This window comes from Homalodisca vitripennis, chromosome 8, assembly GCF_021130785.1.
Source record: "Homalodisca vitripennis isolate AUS2020 chromosome 8, UT_GWSS_2.1, whole genome shotgun sequence".
Lineage (NCBI taxonomy): Eukaryota > Metazoa > Arthropoda > Insecta > Hemiptera > Cicadellidae > Homalodisca > Homalodisca vitripennis.
Window position 1 is genome coordinate 96,667,432 of NC_060214.1, and position 16,698 is coordinate 96,684,129.

Genomic DNA, 16,698 nt, shown 5'->3' on the forward strand with positions numbered 1-16,698 from the left:
TGTAAACAAAAAACACACATAAACACTTCATCAGTTAAGGTAAACTACAGTATTATAAACTATTAAATACAGAAATAAATGTTAAAAGTGTTCATACCTTCACTTAGCTGTCATATGTAAATAGTCATATGACGGTGGTGTAGTTAGCATAATCAATCCTCTGTGCTAAAACAACTTTGTTTTTTAACAGTTTTTATTGGTTTATTTCTCTATGGTGTTTTCCCATTCTCATCGTTATTTAATTCAACAAAAGAAAGAACACAACGGAGGAATTGACAACATGGCGATTGCTTGATGTCGGAGTGGCAGTGATAGTGTTCAATTTGTGTAATTAATTAACCGCATTAATACTCATTGGCAGAATTTAAAAAAAATCTTTGAACACTTCGAAAATCATCATGATGGAATGTGATATTTATGATACACTGAAAATGATTGATCAGTAAGTATTATACAGATTGTTCCTTTTTAATTTTATGCTTTGTTGTAACTAAGTATATTGATTTTTTGAGCAACAAGTAATCCATTGTCTCTCAATAAAATTTGCCTTATTTAACTGATTTACATGATTTTTTCATATTAATTAATGGCTTATTTTAGAAATTCAATTTATCTATAGGCTGCTTTGTTTATGAGTTATTAACTTGTGCCAAATATTGTTTTATATTAAGGTATAATTTGTTTCAAAATTACTAGGAGACCAAGAGATACATAAGTTAATTCACTCCACATGGTGAACCCATAAATCATTTTGTAAGTTCCGCATTTTACCAGAAACCTAGCAGGTTGTAGTATGTGTTAGTTGTTTATTCATACTCTATGAATTAAATATTTTCCAAAATTTTATGGTATCAATTTACAATAACGTGACCATGGAAAGGTATGTTCATTTTTTTTTCCTGAAAACTACAATTTTTCCTGAAAACAATAGTGAAGAAAAAATTCGTCGGCAACGAAAATCAAAGGAGTTACGATTTTTTGAAATCCTCTGAAAACTCTGATTTTGACAATACCTCTGGCAATTTTATTGAAATGATGACGTTAATCCTGTCAACGATGCCTGCCCGCTGCGCAGTGCTGCGCACTGCTTGCTCTTTTAGAAAAAAAATTAACTCGAGCTTGCAAAAGTCGAATCCCAGATCACGTGATGCCCCTGATCCTTAACCCTCCAAGTGTTGTTCGACAAAATTTTGTCGGTTATTTTCCATTCTTAATGCAATAATGCCCGAAAGGCATAAATATAATACAATGATATACTTTCCCCCCAGTTTATATGCACCTGTGATAATAATACTTGGCTATAAATGCCCAACCCATGAAAAAAGTCCATTTTTCATGGTCACGGTATTGTAAATAAATACCAATTTTATATATACAAAATTAAACTAAAGATTATAACTAGGTTATAGACCATTCATGGGAGTTGAGAGTTAGGTGCCGCCAATACTGATAAACAAATTTAGGGGAGATTTCAATAAGCGACTTACACTCGTTATTCGATTGCTAGGTATTATAGAACAATTCGATATACTATCCCACTTCAATGTATGCAAAAATCGTACACAATAAGAGTTATAGTACTATAATAAATTACCATAACAAGAAGAATTTTGTATAATACAATTTTCTTTACAATATCATTACAAGACAAAACCTACTATGGCCTAGACTTAAATATCAAAGAAACCTTACGATTTTATAACTTGCCCAGCTTAATATCAATGAGTAACCGCTTTTGTGAAATGGAAGAAAGAATTCTCCCCATGTGTCATCAGGATCCAAACCTACATGTTGAAGCTACTTAAACAAATCTCGTCACTTGTGAGAAATATCTTACACATTTTCCTCATATTCATCGCCATTTTAAAGGTCCCAAAATATTAGTTACTTCTAGTTGTTTATTGTTTACATTAAAATTACTATAACTAATAAGTTGAAATCATATGATAAGTTGAACAAATTGTAATATCGAATCATCCTTTCGATAAAAACAATCAAACCATTTGATACCAGCAATTGAATAACGAGTGTAAGCCGCATATTTAAGTCTACCCCAAATTTATAATAGCCTGGGCACAGCTTATACAGATATTTATATTCAACCATCAATCAATCAAATCTCTTTATCTTTGAAAGGCAATTACATGCAGTGACGTCAAAAATGCTACTAAAGATATTATTAGAGATGCAAAAATCGATTTGTACCAGTATCGCACCAGTAACTGACGTTATGTGACACGACCTGCCCAATATGCTTGGCACTAAAAGGGTTAAGTCCAACAAAGAGAGGTCACATTGGTCGAGCCATTCAGCATTAGCAATAATTCTTATAGCTTTCTTTTGTAAAATTAAAATTTTATTGAAACAACTTAAGTTACCTCAGAATAACAGACCATATTTAGGCTAATAATTGATTTAAAACAATTGAACTAGCCTATTTTAAGATAATCTAGTGTAACAAGTGACTTTAAACGCCTTAGGTACAATGTGTTCTCATGACTTCTCCAGGGAAGCTGATGGTCTATAAAAACGCCTAAAAATTTGACATTACTTACATTAACTATACATTCAGTTGCATTAAAGGACCTCAAGGTAAACAGAATATTTGAGCTTTAGTGTCATATAGATAAAATCCATTATTTTAAACCATACTGATGCTTCGGCCATAACAGAATGCACAGTATTATTAAAGTTAACAATATTATCATTTACTTATACTAATGAAAGAAGTGTCATCAGCATACATTAAAGAGTTTGTCTTAACGTTAAAAGGTAAATCATTTATACTGATTTAAAAAAGAAGAAGGCCAAAATCTGAACCCTGGGGTATCCCAAACTTGAGTTCTACATCCTGTGACCAATCGCCATTGCTCTGTCTGCGGCTCTCAAGAAAGGATTTTAGAAGGCTCAGAGTAGACCCTTGTATACCATAGTATTCAAGCTTTAGTAAAAGATTCCTTTGACATACTGTATCGAAGGCCTGCTAAGGTCTTATAAAGTAGCCTGAGCAAACAGCATTTGACAAAACAATCTATGGCATCGATGGTACCTTTGCGGAAACCAAACTGAAATTTGGACAAAATACAACTATTAAAAAAAAAAAAAAAAAACTACTAAGCTGATCATGGATAATGATTTTAAACACTTAAGAGAAAATTAGAACTATTGAAATTGGACAAAAACTTTCTGGTTTGTCTTTAGGATCCTTCTTAAACACCAGACAGACACAAGAGATTTTAAGTTCCTTAGAAAAATTTCCTCTAGCAGACAGTGGTTTATACAGACAATCAGAGAGCTAACAATACTACTAATTTTTTTTTTGTCATGTTCGATATAAAATACAAATCCTGACACTTGAGTTTTTCAGTAATGTAACTGCTGTTAAAACATTCTCAGAAGTCACCACCTTCCCATTCAAAAGCAGTATCCCAAACAGTACCATTCTTTATCAAGTCTAAAACAGAAATACCAGTAGGTGATATTTCTTTTTCTATATTCCTCACATTCAATGCAGAATTCATTGAAAACTGAAGGAGATATCTGACCATGACACTAGGCCTATTTTGTCATGAACATTTATTCTTGAATAGATTCCAGTCTGCTTTGCATTTATTAGAACTCTGATCAATGTACAAATTATTATAATTTCGTTTAGCCTCATAAATTTAATGTTTATTATTAATTTTCAACTCATTTAATCTATTTTTAACATTAGGACTATTATTCAAATGATATAAATAATGGGTATCAAGTAGTTTATTGTTTTATATCCTACAATTCAGGTATGTACAATGTTTACTTTTGCTAGGCTTGTTTTTACAACTGGGTTTTTTAAGCGATACTAAATCATATATAGCATTAGTTACAAAAGTAAAAAAAACCGTAAACATTGAGGAAGCACTGGATAATGTTGTAACATTATATTCCAATCTACACTCTTAAGCTTATCTGCTAGTAAAGGTATATTTCGTTCAGGAAAAAACATACCTCATTAGGGACATCCTTTATCTTATCCAAACTGTTATTTTTTAATACAATAGCTAACCCATTATGATACTCATTAATTATTATTGGTAAATATTACATGGCAATTTGTCATGCATTGTCACATTGAAAACACATCATTGTACACTTCAATGTTAAGAGCAATGCAATCCTCCAGTGCGTGCAAACCTTTAAAAGAAGCAATACATTAAATAAATAAAAAAATCAATTGAAACAAATTAATTGAAAATCCCTTTACAACAAAGATTTAAAAAAATTTCACAAGATCAACAACAATTCTTTAATTCATCATTAATCCCAAAAACCTCATCCACTTCATAAAATGGGTGTTCCAAGATGAAAAAAGCCAATTTTTCTTTTCAAAATACCAAATGGGGCAGTGATCTTAATCTGGTGGGCAGTCCATTCCATAATTAATTTTGGTCCAAGAGATAATGTTGCTAATAAATATTGTTTGGAAGTCAGTTTTTTTGCTGCATTATTGTTTATGCCCCTTGTGTTATATTGGTGGATGTTGTGATGTGTTAAGTTATTTGATGTAACCATATAAAGCAACAGTTTATACACAACTAAACAAGGGACTGTCATAATATGAAGTTCTTGAAATTTTTGTTTACATTAATCTTAATCTTTATAACCAATGCCAGAAATATAACGCACTGAATTTTTTTTATTAATGTTCTTTTTTAAATGTATTTCCCCATATTTCAATACTGTACCATAAACCAATTGAGAGTAAAACAAATGTATAATATACCATTTTAAAAACTTTTTCATTGCAGAATTCAGACAGTTTTCTAATCATGAATATTGCTTTAGATAACTTCAAACAAAGAGTAGTTATATGGTAATTCAATTTAAATTTTTGTCGATAATCAATCCGAGAAATTTTGTAGAACTATACATCACTAAATTGTCAACTGCAATTTGAATTTTAAAGGTAGTTTTTTTTTATTTGAAGTAAAATTACAGCTGTTTATTTATTTGCATTTACTGTTTAAAAGTTTTCATTAAAGTATTGCACTATGTCATTAATTTGTATATTTCTTATGATTTCTAAATCCTCCAAAGTTTTGTGTTTATATAGTATAGATGTGTCATCTGCATATAACATTGTCTGGTTAGGATTACTTACATTTCCAATATCATTAATATATATTAAAAATAGCAATGGACCAAGAATGGTACCCTGGGGCACACCCCACTTAATGTCTACTCTTATAGATGTGACTTAAGCCTGATAATTTTTTATACTAACAAACTGTTTCCAACAAACTAAGTAAGATTTCAGAAAATCATAAGGTTTCCTCCTATTCCATATTTTTCTAATTTATCAAGGAAAATATTTATATTTACACAGTCAAAAGCTTTTTGTAAATCCAGAAACACACCACAAATATAACCACCATTTATTATTCCTTTCATTCATTAAGAAATTTGATTGTGGCTGACAAGTGGATTTTCCCCTGTGAATGCATGCTGATTTACAAAAAGTATGCTCTTAGCTTCTAAAAAAATCAATTAACCTGTTACAAATAGCTTTCTCAAAAATTAGAAATAACAGGAAAAAATGCAACTGATCTATAATTAATCATTCTGAGCAGTTTCCCTTGTTTTTAAAAATAGGCACAATTTTAGAAATTTTAAGACTATCTGGATAAATCCCTGATTCAAAAGTAGTATTAATTATAAATGACAGAGGTCCTGCTATAGCATTTGAGGTAGCCTATTCTTTAATAAATTAGTACTTATGCAATCCCAACCAACTACAAAACCTTTGTACAGAATTGGGCGGCCTTTAGATACAAATAACTATATAATTCTCATTATTTATTTTAGTTACAATTCCTGTAGCATCCAGTGATCCTTCACATGAAGTTATTTCAAGTTTTTGAAATAATACAGAATGTTTTGTGAAAATTTCAGCTCCACAACCAAACTTTAAAATTGTACCCAAAATGTCTTTTTATTGCTTATGACAGGTTACTGGATGCAATTAAGCTTGTAAAAATATCAATATTTATGCCATCCCTGCCATGCTACATTATATCTTGAATGTTTGTTTTAGGAGTCAGGACAGTTTCCTAGATACAATAAAACCGCTGCTGGTGGAAGGCCGTGAAGCCGAACTGTGTGAATGGATGAAAGAGATTGGGCTATTGGTGGGTTCCATGAAATGTCCCACACCAACCTGCAATGGCTTGGAAATGCAGTGGAAGAAAGCTCGAATCATCGACAAGTTCAACTGGCTCTGCACCGAGTGTAAGAAGAAAGTGCCCATAAAAACGGGCTCTTTCATGGAGGAGTTCCAGTGCAGCGTGAAGGCCTCAGTTGAGACCATGCTCGCCTGGTGTAATAATGTGAATCCAGAGGACGTGGTTATCGACGGCAAAACCATGAAGACATCACTAGTGAGGAGGATCTACGGTCAGTGCACCAGCATCGCCGACTGGTACATCCAGAATCACCCGGAACTGTCACAGCTCGGTGGAGAGAATGCTGTGGTCCTCGTTGATATCTTCCCTGATGGCTCGATGACCACAGCACCGCACAACAACAACTACAGCAAGACTATCCTTTGTGTCGCCGACACTGCTCATATGCCTGCCAGAGTCTGGGCTCAAGTTGTTGATAATGATTTGCACAAAGTAAGTTAAGTGCCATACAGTAGTGTAATGCTTTATCAGTTCTCTGTATTTTAATATAAATTCAGTATAGGCCTATTGATGAAAAAATGTATATGCTACTCTGTGTTCCATGGAGGAGTTTACATTTGTGAACAGCCACCAGATGAGTGTATGTAAGTCTATTTGTGTAAATGTTTCCCTGCACACATGTTGGAGACATATTGCCTGCAGTATAGTAAGCGGCCACCACCACAATGATATCAGTGAACTAAATATTCAATCATAAATACCTTACCTATCGAATAAAACAATTTCCTAATTATAGTTATTTGAACCTAATCATTGCCAAATCATAAGCAATGGATTGTTTAAGATCAATTAAAAGTAAAATAATTTGTATGGTATTTGAGTAATGACCTCAAGTACAACAGGTCATGATCATGCATTATTACATGCATGATCATGGCCGTGGTGTTACAAGCCGTCAACACCTTTAATCCTTCATCTTTGTAACTGTAACACTACTGTACTTTGTTACATTTAATAAATATGTGTAGCTTAGATAGTTTTTTATTCGTCATTAACTTATTACTTTTTTATATATAAAAAATCTGAATAAAGACTATACTGTAATCTGAAATAATTCTAGTGTAATTGGGTCTGACATTTTGGTTTTGGTAGTTCAGATAATCATTAATATTGATGATGTGGTGGTGTCCACTTATATTGCAGCCAATGTATTTATAACTAGGCTATAGTTATTCATGTTGATAAATCAATTGATTACTAGGGCTACAATTTAACAGTAATGAATGACTTGTGAAACTTATTTTTATGATGGAACACTAAACTGGAAAAGTGAACACTCCATTTAATTCTCATTATATTACGTAATCTAGATTTCCAGTTCTCAAAACAAAAAACCGGGTTTCTAGAAAGTTTCCAGGACAGTCATCTCCTGAAGACTCAAGGTTGGATCAATGTATTGCAGATAAATTGTTTTCAGTTAAAACAGAGGGGAGAGCTATCGCTGTGAAACTACAGCTCCACACATATTGCCGCTCGCTGTGTTTCCATATCTCTAAGTAATAATTGTTCAGTTCTCCACATAGATCTACATGGACTCTGTCAAGGACTCGGATAGTCAGGTTTAAAATAATATTTAACTTGATAAACATTTTCTGTATTTAACTTTTTATGTTTAAATCATATATTCCTTTCTTAAGTAAATATTTGTTCCTTGGCTCATAAATGGATGGTTTTAACGAACAAGACAACTCAATGTTAGTGTGAAGGAATGATAAACAAAGGGTCCATATTCAGAGTCTAACTTCAGGAGTCAGTGTGGTCCTGAAATTGGGCCATTGCTTGTGTTCTTTCTCTTGTTTAATAGTCCCATATTTGAAATGAGTGAGGTATAATTAATAAAAAAAACAGACTGTCCAAGTTACTGCTGCTTGTTTTTAACGCCTTAACTGTTGCACTGCTAAAACTTCACTACGATTTTTTTTCCTTACAAGCAATTAATTATAGGTTGCTACCATAGTCAAAGTCAAATTATCTTTATTTATATTATCTACATGAATACAATAAATAGTGTCAACTACAACTAAGGTACTTTAATACTTATATATATATATATATATATATATATATATATTACTTTAATACATACACGTTCACTACCATTGCTTACAGTAGCAGTATTGTGTATGCAAACAATAGTCACTGTAGCACAGTAGTCAGTGGCACTACAGTTTTGTCTCAAATACAAATGCTGCAGAATTATAAAAGCATAGCTACGTTTGATGATATTGCAGTAAGTTAATGGTGTGGATGACTGAGGGAAAGGTGGTGGTTTGTGGACAGTAGATAAGAAATAATCAGGTTATATAGTACGAGACGCATCATAGCAAGCATGGCCTTTCTGTGTTGTAATGTAAATACATGCTAACTTACTTTTTGAAGGTAAAAGATTCAGGAAGATAGATGAGTAGGAACGATTACTTGATTTTTGAATTTCAATCGATTATCCCTTTACTAGTTATTCTTCCGTTACAGCTGATGACACCGCACCTCAACCCAGGCTTGAATTTATATGTCTCTTACTATAGTAATTTAGTAATTATAAAATTTACAGTTATACTAATTTAATGTTATTTTTCTTAACATTTGTTTTGACGTACATTTATTTTTTAACGAATGTTGAGTACACTGTAATTTTTGCAGTTAAACAGTGTGAGGTTCACTCTTTTTAGATAAAAATAGTTAAATACGTGATATTCAACACATTTTTTTGTGAAATAGAATTGCATGTGAATTTCTACTAGTGTAATTATAATTTGTTTGGGAACAGTAAGGGCATATTTTGTTGGCCACCTGACCAGGCAAACCGGGAATAAGCCGCCAAAATTAGGAAAATCTTGAAAAGACGTTTTTTTGTTCCTTAGAATATATGAAATCAAAACATAATTTTGGAATTTGATAGTGTTGATAATCTCACACATTGTAGCTTAACACAATGTGATTCATGAAACTGTGAATGAAGGAATATATTAACGTGTGGTTAATGATGTCGCCGAATTGTTCATAGATTGGATTGCAGTTCGTTCAAAGTCGACCTACTGATCGTCTCAGTTTAGTTTGTGAACGGTTGCTTCTCACACATGTTCCGATTTATTGAAAGATTACATCAGGTTTAAACAAAGAAAGTGGTCATGGTTTCATACCACGGTCACATCCAAACCACGACTGAATTAATATTGTCACTAGTCTGTAGATGGCCGGCTGGCTAAATTCACCACATGTCAATTTTCACATTAGAGCTTTGCCTGAACGACTTCCCTGCACATGTGATGGTCTGTTGGACAATTCAAACCAAATCATACTACCAATTGTTACACGTATGAGGAACCTTATGTTATCTTGTTTCATAGATCATGACCACAATCTAATGAACATATTGTTACTTGAACCAATGCCTTTCTTGTATTCATGTACTTATTGTATAAGTTTTGTTGTGTTGATGTGATGCTTTTGTTGTGTAAGATGTCATCTTACAGCAATCTTACAGGCAAACACAAAATATTTAAGATTACGTCAAGTATGCTCACATTCTGTCTCACAACTAGAGTCATTGTACAGTACCTGTGTCTACTTACGCTACAGATTGTGAATTAACATCACTTTGGTAACTTCCCATGGTGGATAACTTTCTGATGCATTCTTCATATATTTGTCACTTAAGTGATTTATTCAGAGCCGCAATATTTCCGTTGGACTGTAACCAGGGCTGCCACCTATGATGAAAACAGCGAAAAGCAGGGATTATGTGTTAAAGAGTTATGTGTTAATTATAATATTTCGGTTTAAAAAATTCATGAACTTGGCAGAAATCATTATCCTACTGAGTTACACAATCATGCAAAATATTAACTTTCTGCTATTATCTGTTTCAATATTGCGGTGGTTCTAAACATTTTAAGTTAATTTCTTTAAATCTGCAAGTTTAACAAAAAATACAATGTCAAAATACAAAATATCTAGGCAATATCAAAGCAAATCAAGTTTTATTATACAGTGAAGGATAACCAAGGAAATGGTAGTGTGCATAAGTTCTGTTAATAAATCAGTATTTTATATTAAAACTGACAGATATAAGAAAAATAAGCTAGGTCAGAGTTTAAAACATGAATAAAACTCTACAGAAAGATGAGGAGCTATACTTTATTCACTTTTAATTTAATTTTTATCTACCCTGACCTAGAGATATTAAGCTATTTCTATAGTAGTGGTTACTATTATATTTTGTTATAAATTTATTTATGTACAGTTTAAAAGTAGTTAAGCGTTTTATTAGCAACCATTACAGTTTTGTATTTCTGTTCTCCAGCCAGTGTAGAAAACTAAACTCTACTACTAAAACTTCCCTAGTTAAGAAGGTCTGATAGGCTACAACTTCCTACCTCATAATATGGTTGTTACTAATATCAACCTCTCTGTGAAAAATTCTATTTGATGTATATTTATAAACAAAGTTGTTGGGAGTCAAACTGAATTCATAAATTTTGTTCATATTTCTTGTAACAAATGTCAGGTAATTTTTTTCAGCAGAATCTGGAATTTTAGAAATTGTTTGAAGACATTTTTCTTTAATATAAATGTTTTTGATCAGGTATGGCCTTGGATAGCCTGAATGGGTGAGTGAATGTTCTCTAAGGTGTTAATAATGTAGTAACATTATTTTCAAATGGTACAATGTTAATTGTAGGATTCATATGTTTTATTTTGTAGATATCTGCTGTTTGTTTTAGTTTATAATAGTTTTTTTTTTTCATACACAGTAGTTATCTTAATATTGAGTTCAGCTTCATACTATTTATGTTTTGTTTGTTTAAAACCATGAAATTCATTAATTAGGTCTAAGTGTTTCATGCCTGCCATGTTTTTATGTGGTATTTTACATTTTGTTTTTTTTATCAATAATAACTTTTTACTTATGAGCAACTCACCAAAGTATTTTGTTGTTGGTAACAGAATAGATAGAGATGTAACTTGCAAAGTTTTCAAAAAATAAATTATGTTAATGTTTTTAGTGATATGATCAACAGAAGGTTTAATAAAAGTTATAATGGTTAAAAAAAGTTTCATGTTTTCAAAAACCTGACAAAAAGATGATTGGATTAAAAGAAAATATTTCTATGCAGAATCTTGGAAACAATACAATTCACGTTGATTTAGATGGATGAGCTAGTACAGTGATAGTTGCAAATTGTTGGTCACACTGTCGTCTCTTGCAGGACTACTCTCGCCTGTTGGCTGTTGTGTTGTCGCACGTGAGGCCCATGTCTACGCTGGTCGTGACGCCCAGACTGTTCCCCGACATGCTGCAGTACGCCAAGGGCATGGCTGAGGTCATAAGCGTGGAGGCGCTCATGTCTCTTGATCCTGACGACTACCAGCGCTCACTCAAGAACTTGGGTAGGTTGCAGAGATTGTATAATAGAAAACGTTATACACATAAGTGGAGCCATAACTCATATGAGTACAGTAAAAATGTCAAATATATATTTTTTATATTGTTCAGACGTTATTTATTTGAGCTTGATTACAAGATGCCTAAATTCCTACTTTAAATGCATTTAATTTCTCATGGAGTCATAAAAAACTTTGTTTTGTATTTTTGAAGACATTTTAAATAGCTATGAATTTTACGAAAAATATTTTCTAAACCCATAACCGATTGCATCATTGATCTTGGATTGTGTTGCGTAAACATAAGAGTCAAATCTTTTATCCATAAAAACACACATATGTGTGTGTGCGCGTGCGCGTGTGTGTGTACGTACTGTTATGTATTTCCTACTTAATAATTTTCTGCATTTACTACTTAATATTTGTTCTGCATTTTAAATTAAACGTATACAGTACTTTTAGTACATGCAAATCTTGTCAGTACATCATAATAAATTATGATTCAGTGCTTATGTAATAGTATGATCAGTAAGCATTATATGACCTTACTAGTGCTTGTGTGTGATATTATTTCTTCATGTTTTCCTTGTGTTTATCTTTACACCTGTAATTTTCCTCAATTATTTGTGTCAGAACAAGACAGATTGTGGTGTTAAAGTTATTTTGCTGTTGCATTATTTTTCTGTAGAAAATTTTGTTATGACTTATTTAGGTTTTTGCTCAAACAATTGGACTATTTTCCAAGCTACTGGCTAGAAATATTGTAGAAATTTAATGACCCAAACATTTTTATAATACATATGTAATATTGCGAATATATTTCAGACACTAATAAAAGTAAACATTGTATTGATAGAACAACATTAAGTTGTGTCATCAATGTTGTAATACTACAGTGTTTAATTTTACAGCATGTGTTTTCTACTAATATCCTTAAAATTAAAACATAAATGAAATTAAATAAATTAAAATAAAATGCCAATACAAACTACAATGTTTTCATTGTTGTTTGTACAGTTCACGACAAATTATATTTTTTGTTTAAATAATTCAAATACTTGGAGAACAATCTGATACAAAACTGGTTTTAGCATTTAACATAAACATTAATTTTTCTATAAAATATTTTAATGAGTTATATAGCCTGAAATAAAATTAAATTAAAACTTTTACAGTGAATTTTGTTCCAACATAGGCTGCAACGAAGTATTTTACTATATTACAATGTACGCACTGTGTAACATTGAGTAGCTATTAATTTTGTAATACCATGTTGTAATATGTCTATAATCTATATTAGTTGATTATGCAGCGTTTCAGCTTCACTGAACACTGTACAGCCCAGTGCTGGCTGGGCAGGTCACAGTTGATTGGTTAACCAACTCTATTGTTTTTGTAACAGTGAAAGTGGGTTACAGAGAAAGGTCATCAATACGGCAGCTTTCATATATAATCTGCCTTTCCACAGAGCTTGTGACACTGTTTTCAATACAGTGCTGCTGTTACAGCATTGAAACTTTCAAGGATTAACCCTTTTAATGCAAAATATAGCTACGGTAGCAGCCATTTTTTTCCCAATAATGAGACTACTCTAAAAAGAAATTGTAACCACTGTTTTGAAAATACATTTATATTTAATTTTATTTCCTGCTTAGAAGTTGTATTTTCTCAAACCGTAATAATTTTACAAAAATTTACATTTGTTTAAAACTTTTTTTAAATCTGTCTATAGTATTTAAAAAATGTATTGATATTTGTACAGTGATGTAAAACTATTATTTCGTATACATGCTTCATGTTGATTGAAAATCCATACACTCTAGAGAGCCTTTATGAATTTTTTACATTTGACTCCAAAGTTCTAATGTTAATCTTATGACAGTATTTTTGTTTAGTCTAAAATGTTTGATTACTAGAACACGTTTTTTACTCAGGTAGTTATTCTCAATCCATTAACCAACTTAATATCAGCTTATGGATTACATCTTTTGTATAGTATTCGTATCAGAGCATGATATTACAGTAGTACAAACCTCGTGTCTTATGCGAGTTTTATACTTCATAAGTAAATAATATTGAATGTATAATACAACCTGTCGATTGTCAGATGTTCAGTAACAAACATCTGCATTCGTACTGTATTCTCTGTGTCGGTACTTCGAAAATCCAGAAGGATTTTGAAGAGTTCTCTCGATTTATTTATTTTTTGAGTTTGACTTGTGATACACAAGAGAGAAGTAATCTGTTGGCACAACTTTTATTATATACCTTATGCAAATTCAGAGTTTAAAATCTATAATTTAATTATTGTGGCAATACCTACAATTCTAAATTGTATCAACTTACAATATGTTTTGTTATAGGTTTCTAGTTGCAGGTTAGAAACATTAGTGAGTTAAAACCATTGATATTATGAAGTTTAAGTATGGTAATTTGTTTAACCCATGTAGTGCCATAACTGCATATAAGCGCGTGAGGACTGACCGTTTCTTGGAGTTATTCTGGTTTAATTTTTCGAACATTCACAGTATAATTGGCTGAGTGTTTCTCGGGGAGCTGGAAAAATTTCACTTTTGTCTGTCTGTCTACACAATGTCTTGTAAACTATTTGAGATGTTGACTTGAAATTTTGCATAAAGGTTCAATCATAGGCAACATTGCATTAAATGATAATGCATGATCCTCTATAAATTTTGGCTTAGCGTTGGCAAAGCCTAGCTTTTCTTAGGATATGCCAAGAAGAAATTAACCTGTAGACTTTGAATTTTGCATATTTTGCTTTCACTATTAGACTGGGAAGTTAGTTTTTTGTCTGTATGCCCTCCACAGAATATCTTGAGAATAAAATGTGGTATAGACTTCAAATTTTGCATGAACATTCTACATCTACATAATCAAGAATGAGTTCGATGATGGTTCATTTCTGTCTATGGTACTTGGCTGAGCATTGAGAAAGTCTTTTTAAATGTTGTGCTCTAAGAAACATTGAATTAGGTTTGAGTACTCATAACAAAAACACAAAGCCTTTAATATTACAAAATATTTTTTATGTAGACAGCTAAAGTCAGCCCCTCTCCTGCTGTGGCTGGAACAGAGTTAACCTTCCCTTCTACAAGGTGGTGTTGCTGATATTGTGTCCATTGTCCTCCTCCATTAGGCTGTACCATGGGATCGTGGCATGAGGTAGCCCCAATTCACCACCCATCCTGTCACTCCAAAAAACGTGCAGATCTCTTTTTTTAAAGGGCAATAGTGGTTTTCTCATCCTCTTGTCATAGAGAACCAAAAATCTAATGTTTATTTTCCGTTGTTGACAGAGACCATATGGGCAACGACAGTGAGTGCATGTCAGGAAGTGCAGCAGATGAGTTCGAGTGAGACGATACAGCTGTTACGCGAACTGCAGTGGCGGCAAGTGTTCACCTCACACACCAAGTACCTGTTCCAACACATCGTCGAGCATCAGCACGCCAAGGGACCCGTAGTGCCTTCACCTGCGCAGTCCGGCTCGCCATGAGCTTCCTCCACCGCGCTGCCTCCCGGGAGTAGATTGCCCTCACTCCTCACCTATTTCTAAATGTGTCCCATCCCACCCACCACTCAAAGGAAAATTGTAGAGAAAGAAGGAATGCACATTATATGCTTTTTTTCTGTTAATATCTGGTGGGAAAGTATTAACCCTAAGCACTCAAAGGCAGTATTTATAATTTTTCCTTGGCCCTCGAATGGCCAGCACTACTGGCCACCGCCATTTTTTTGGAAGTGCGGATTAATTTTTGCTGTAATATTATCTCAGCTTGTATGTCCAGCTTTACTGGCCAAGATATATACCATAGCTTGTAAGGCCAGCATCACTGGCCACTAAACATAGTAGTTATTATCTAATATTCTCTTTGTTCTATAATTAATTAATTAATGGTGAGTGCTGAAACCTATTGAGCAGCTGGTTTTTAAAGTAATTTTTAGGTAAAGCGGTAAATTTGAAATTGGCCTATAATTCTTTTTCTAAACATTGACTGTTTAAATAAGACGAATGACGCTTAGTCTATACACTGAAGTGATGAAAGGACTGCTGGCCTTTCGAGCGCAAAGGGTTAAGGAATCGAATTAATGTTATTGTTCGAAAGTAAATGATTTAGTTCATGGTTTTTTTTCTGTGAACCTCTGGGATTTTATTTTAATTCAAATACAGGGGTGCTCGTAGTTACAAACCGCTAAATATGTGGAGGCTTTGAAATCAGTGATTATTAGTTAACCTTTTAGAGATAGCACAAAAATTATATCGAGAGTACAAAAGAGAGTTGAGAGTTTAAAAGGATTTGTGTAGGTCTGTAAAAATGGTTCTATGTTTGTATCTGTCATCCATGGATATGCAGCAGGCTCATTTCAATGTGTGAATTTACTAAGAAAATACAAATGTCATTAGAGAAAAACAGCATATACATATTTATATTTCATATACTATATTTACATTTTTGTATACAGAGAAAACAAACACAATTGGCAACCGTATATGTATATTGTCAAACATATTTTTGTCCACACAAAGATGCAGCAGACTGAGTATGCGACTTCAAACAAGCATTATTTAACCCTTTTAGTGCCGCTAATTATGACGGTACAAAAAGTGCATAAAGTGTCGGCGTCGCTAATTTTGAAGTTTTGTATTTTGGTAATATTTTAAATATTACAAGTCATCTGGCCAAATAACCAGATAGCTGCTGTATTCAATAGGTTCCAAACTAATGATAAATACGAATTTTATGTTACAAAAGCTTACAAATATGCAATAAAACAGCCCGGTACTTTATGTATATGACTTGGAAAAATGCCACCGGTTGTCTTAATTTCTGTTGCTATTGATGATATATGTCAAGTAACAATTCTTTTTAATCTTTGTAGCAAAAGTTGTTTGGAAATCACCTTGACCCCTTGATAGGGTTGTTGCCTTGGCGCATACGGCATGATTTTCTGGAACTGAGCCAATTCAAAAACAGAAGTTTAGTAAAAATTTAATATCTTACCTACTTTTTATCAGATCTTCATGATTTTATACTACAATACTTATAATAAAACTAACAAGGTCTATAAT

The 16,698-nt window shown here is 32.6% G+C and overlaps 1 protein-coding gene across 1 annotated transcript; it reads left to right on the top strand.

Annotated features, from left to right (window-relative positions):
- The first annotated feature begins 258 nt into the window (after positions 1-258).
- Positions 259-15,379, top strand: LOC124367781. The gene is made up of 4 exons (XM_046824891.1): positions 259-442; positions 6,074-6,653; positions 11,432-11,612; positions 14,924-15,379. Exons 1-4 carry the CDS (start codon positions 399-401, stop codon positions 15,121-15,123), a joined length of 1,005 nt encoding a protein of 334 aa, XP_046680847.1. The 5' UTR covers positions 259-398; the 3' UTR covers positions 15,124-15,379.
- Positions 15,380-16,698: the final 1,319 nt, after the last annotated feature.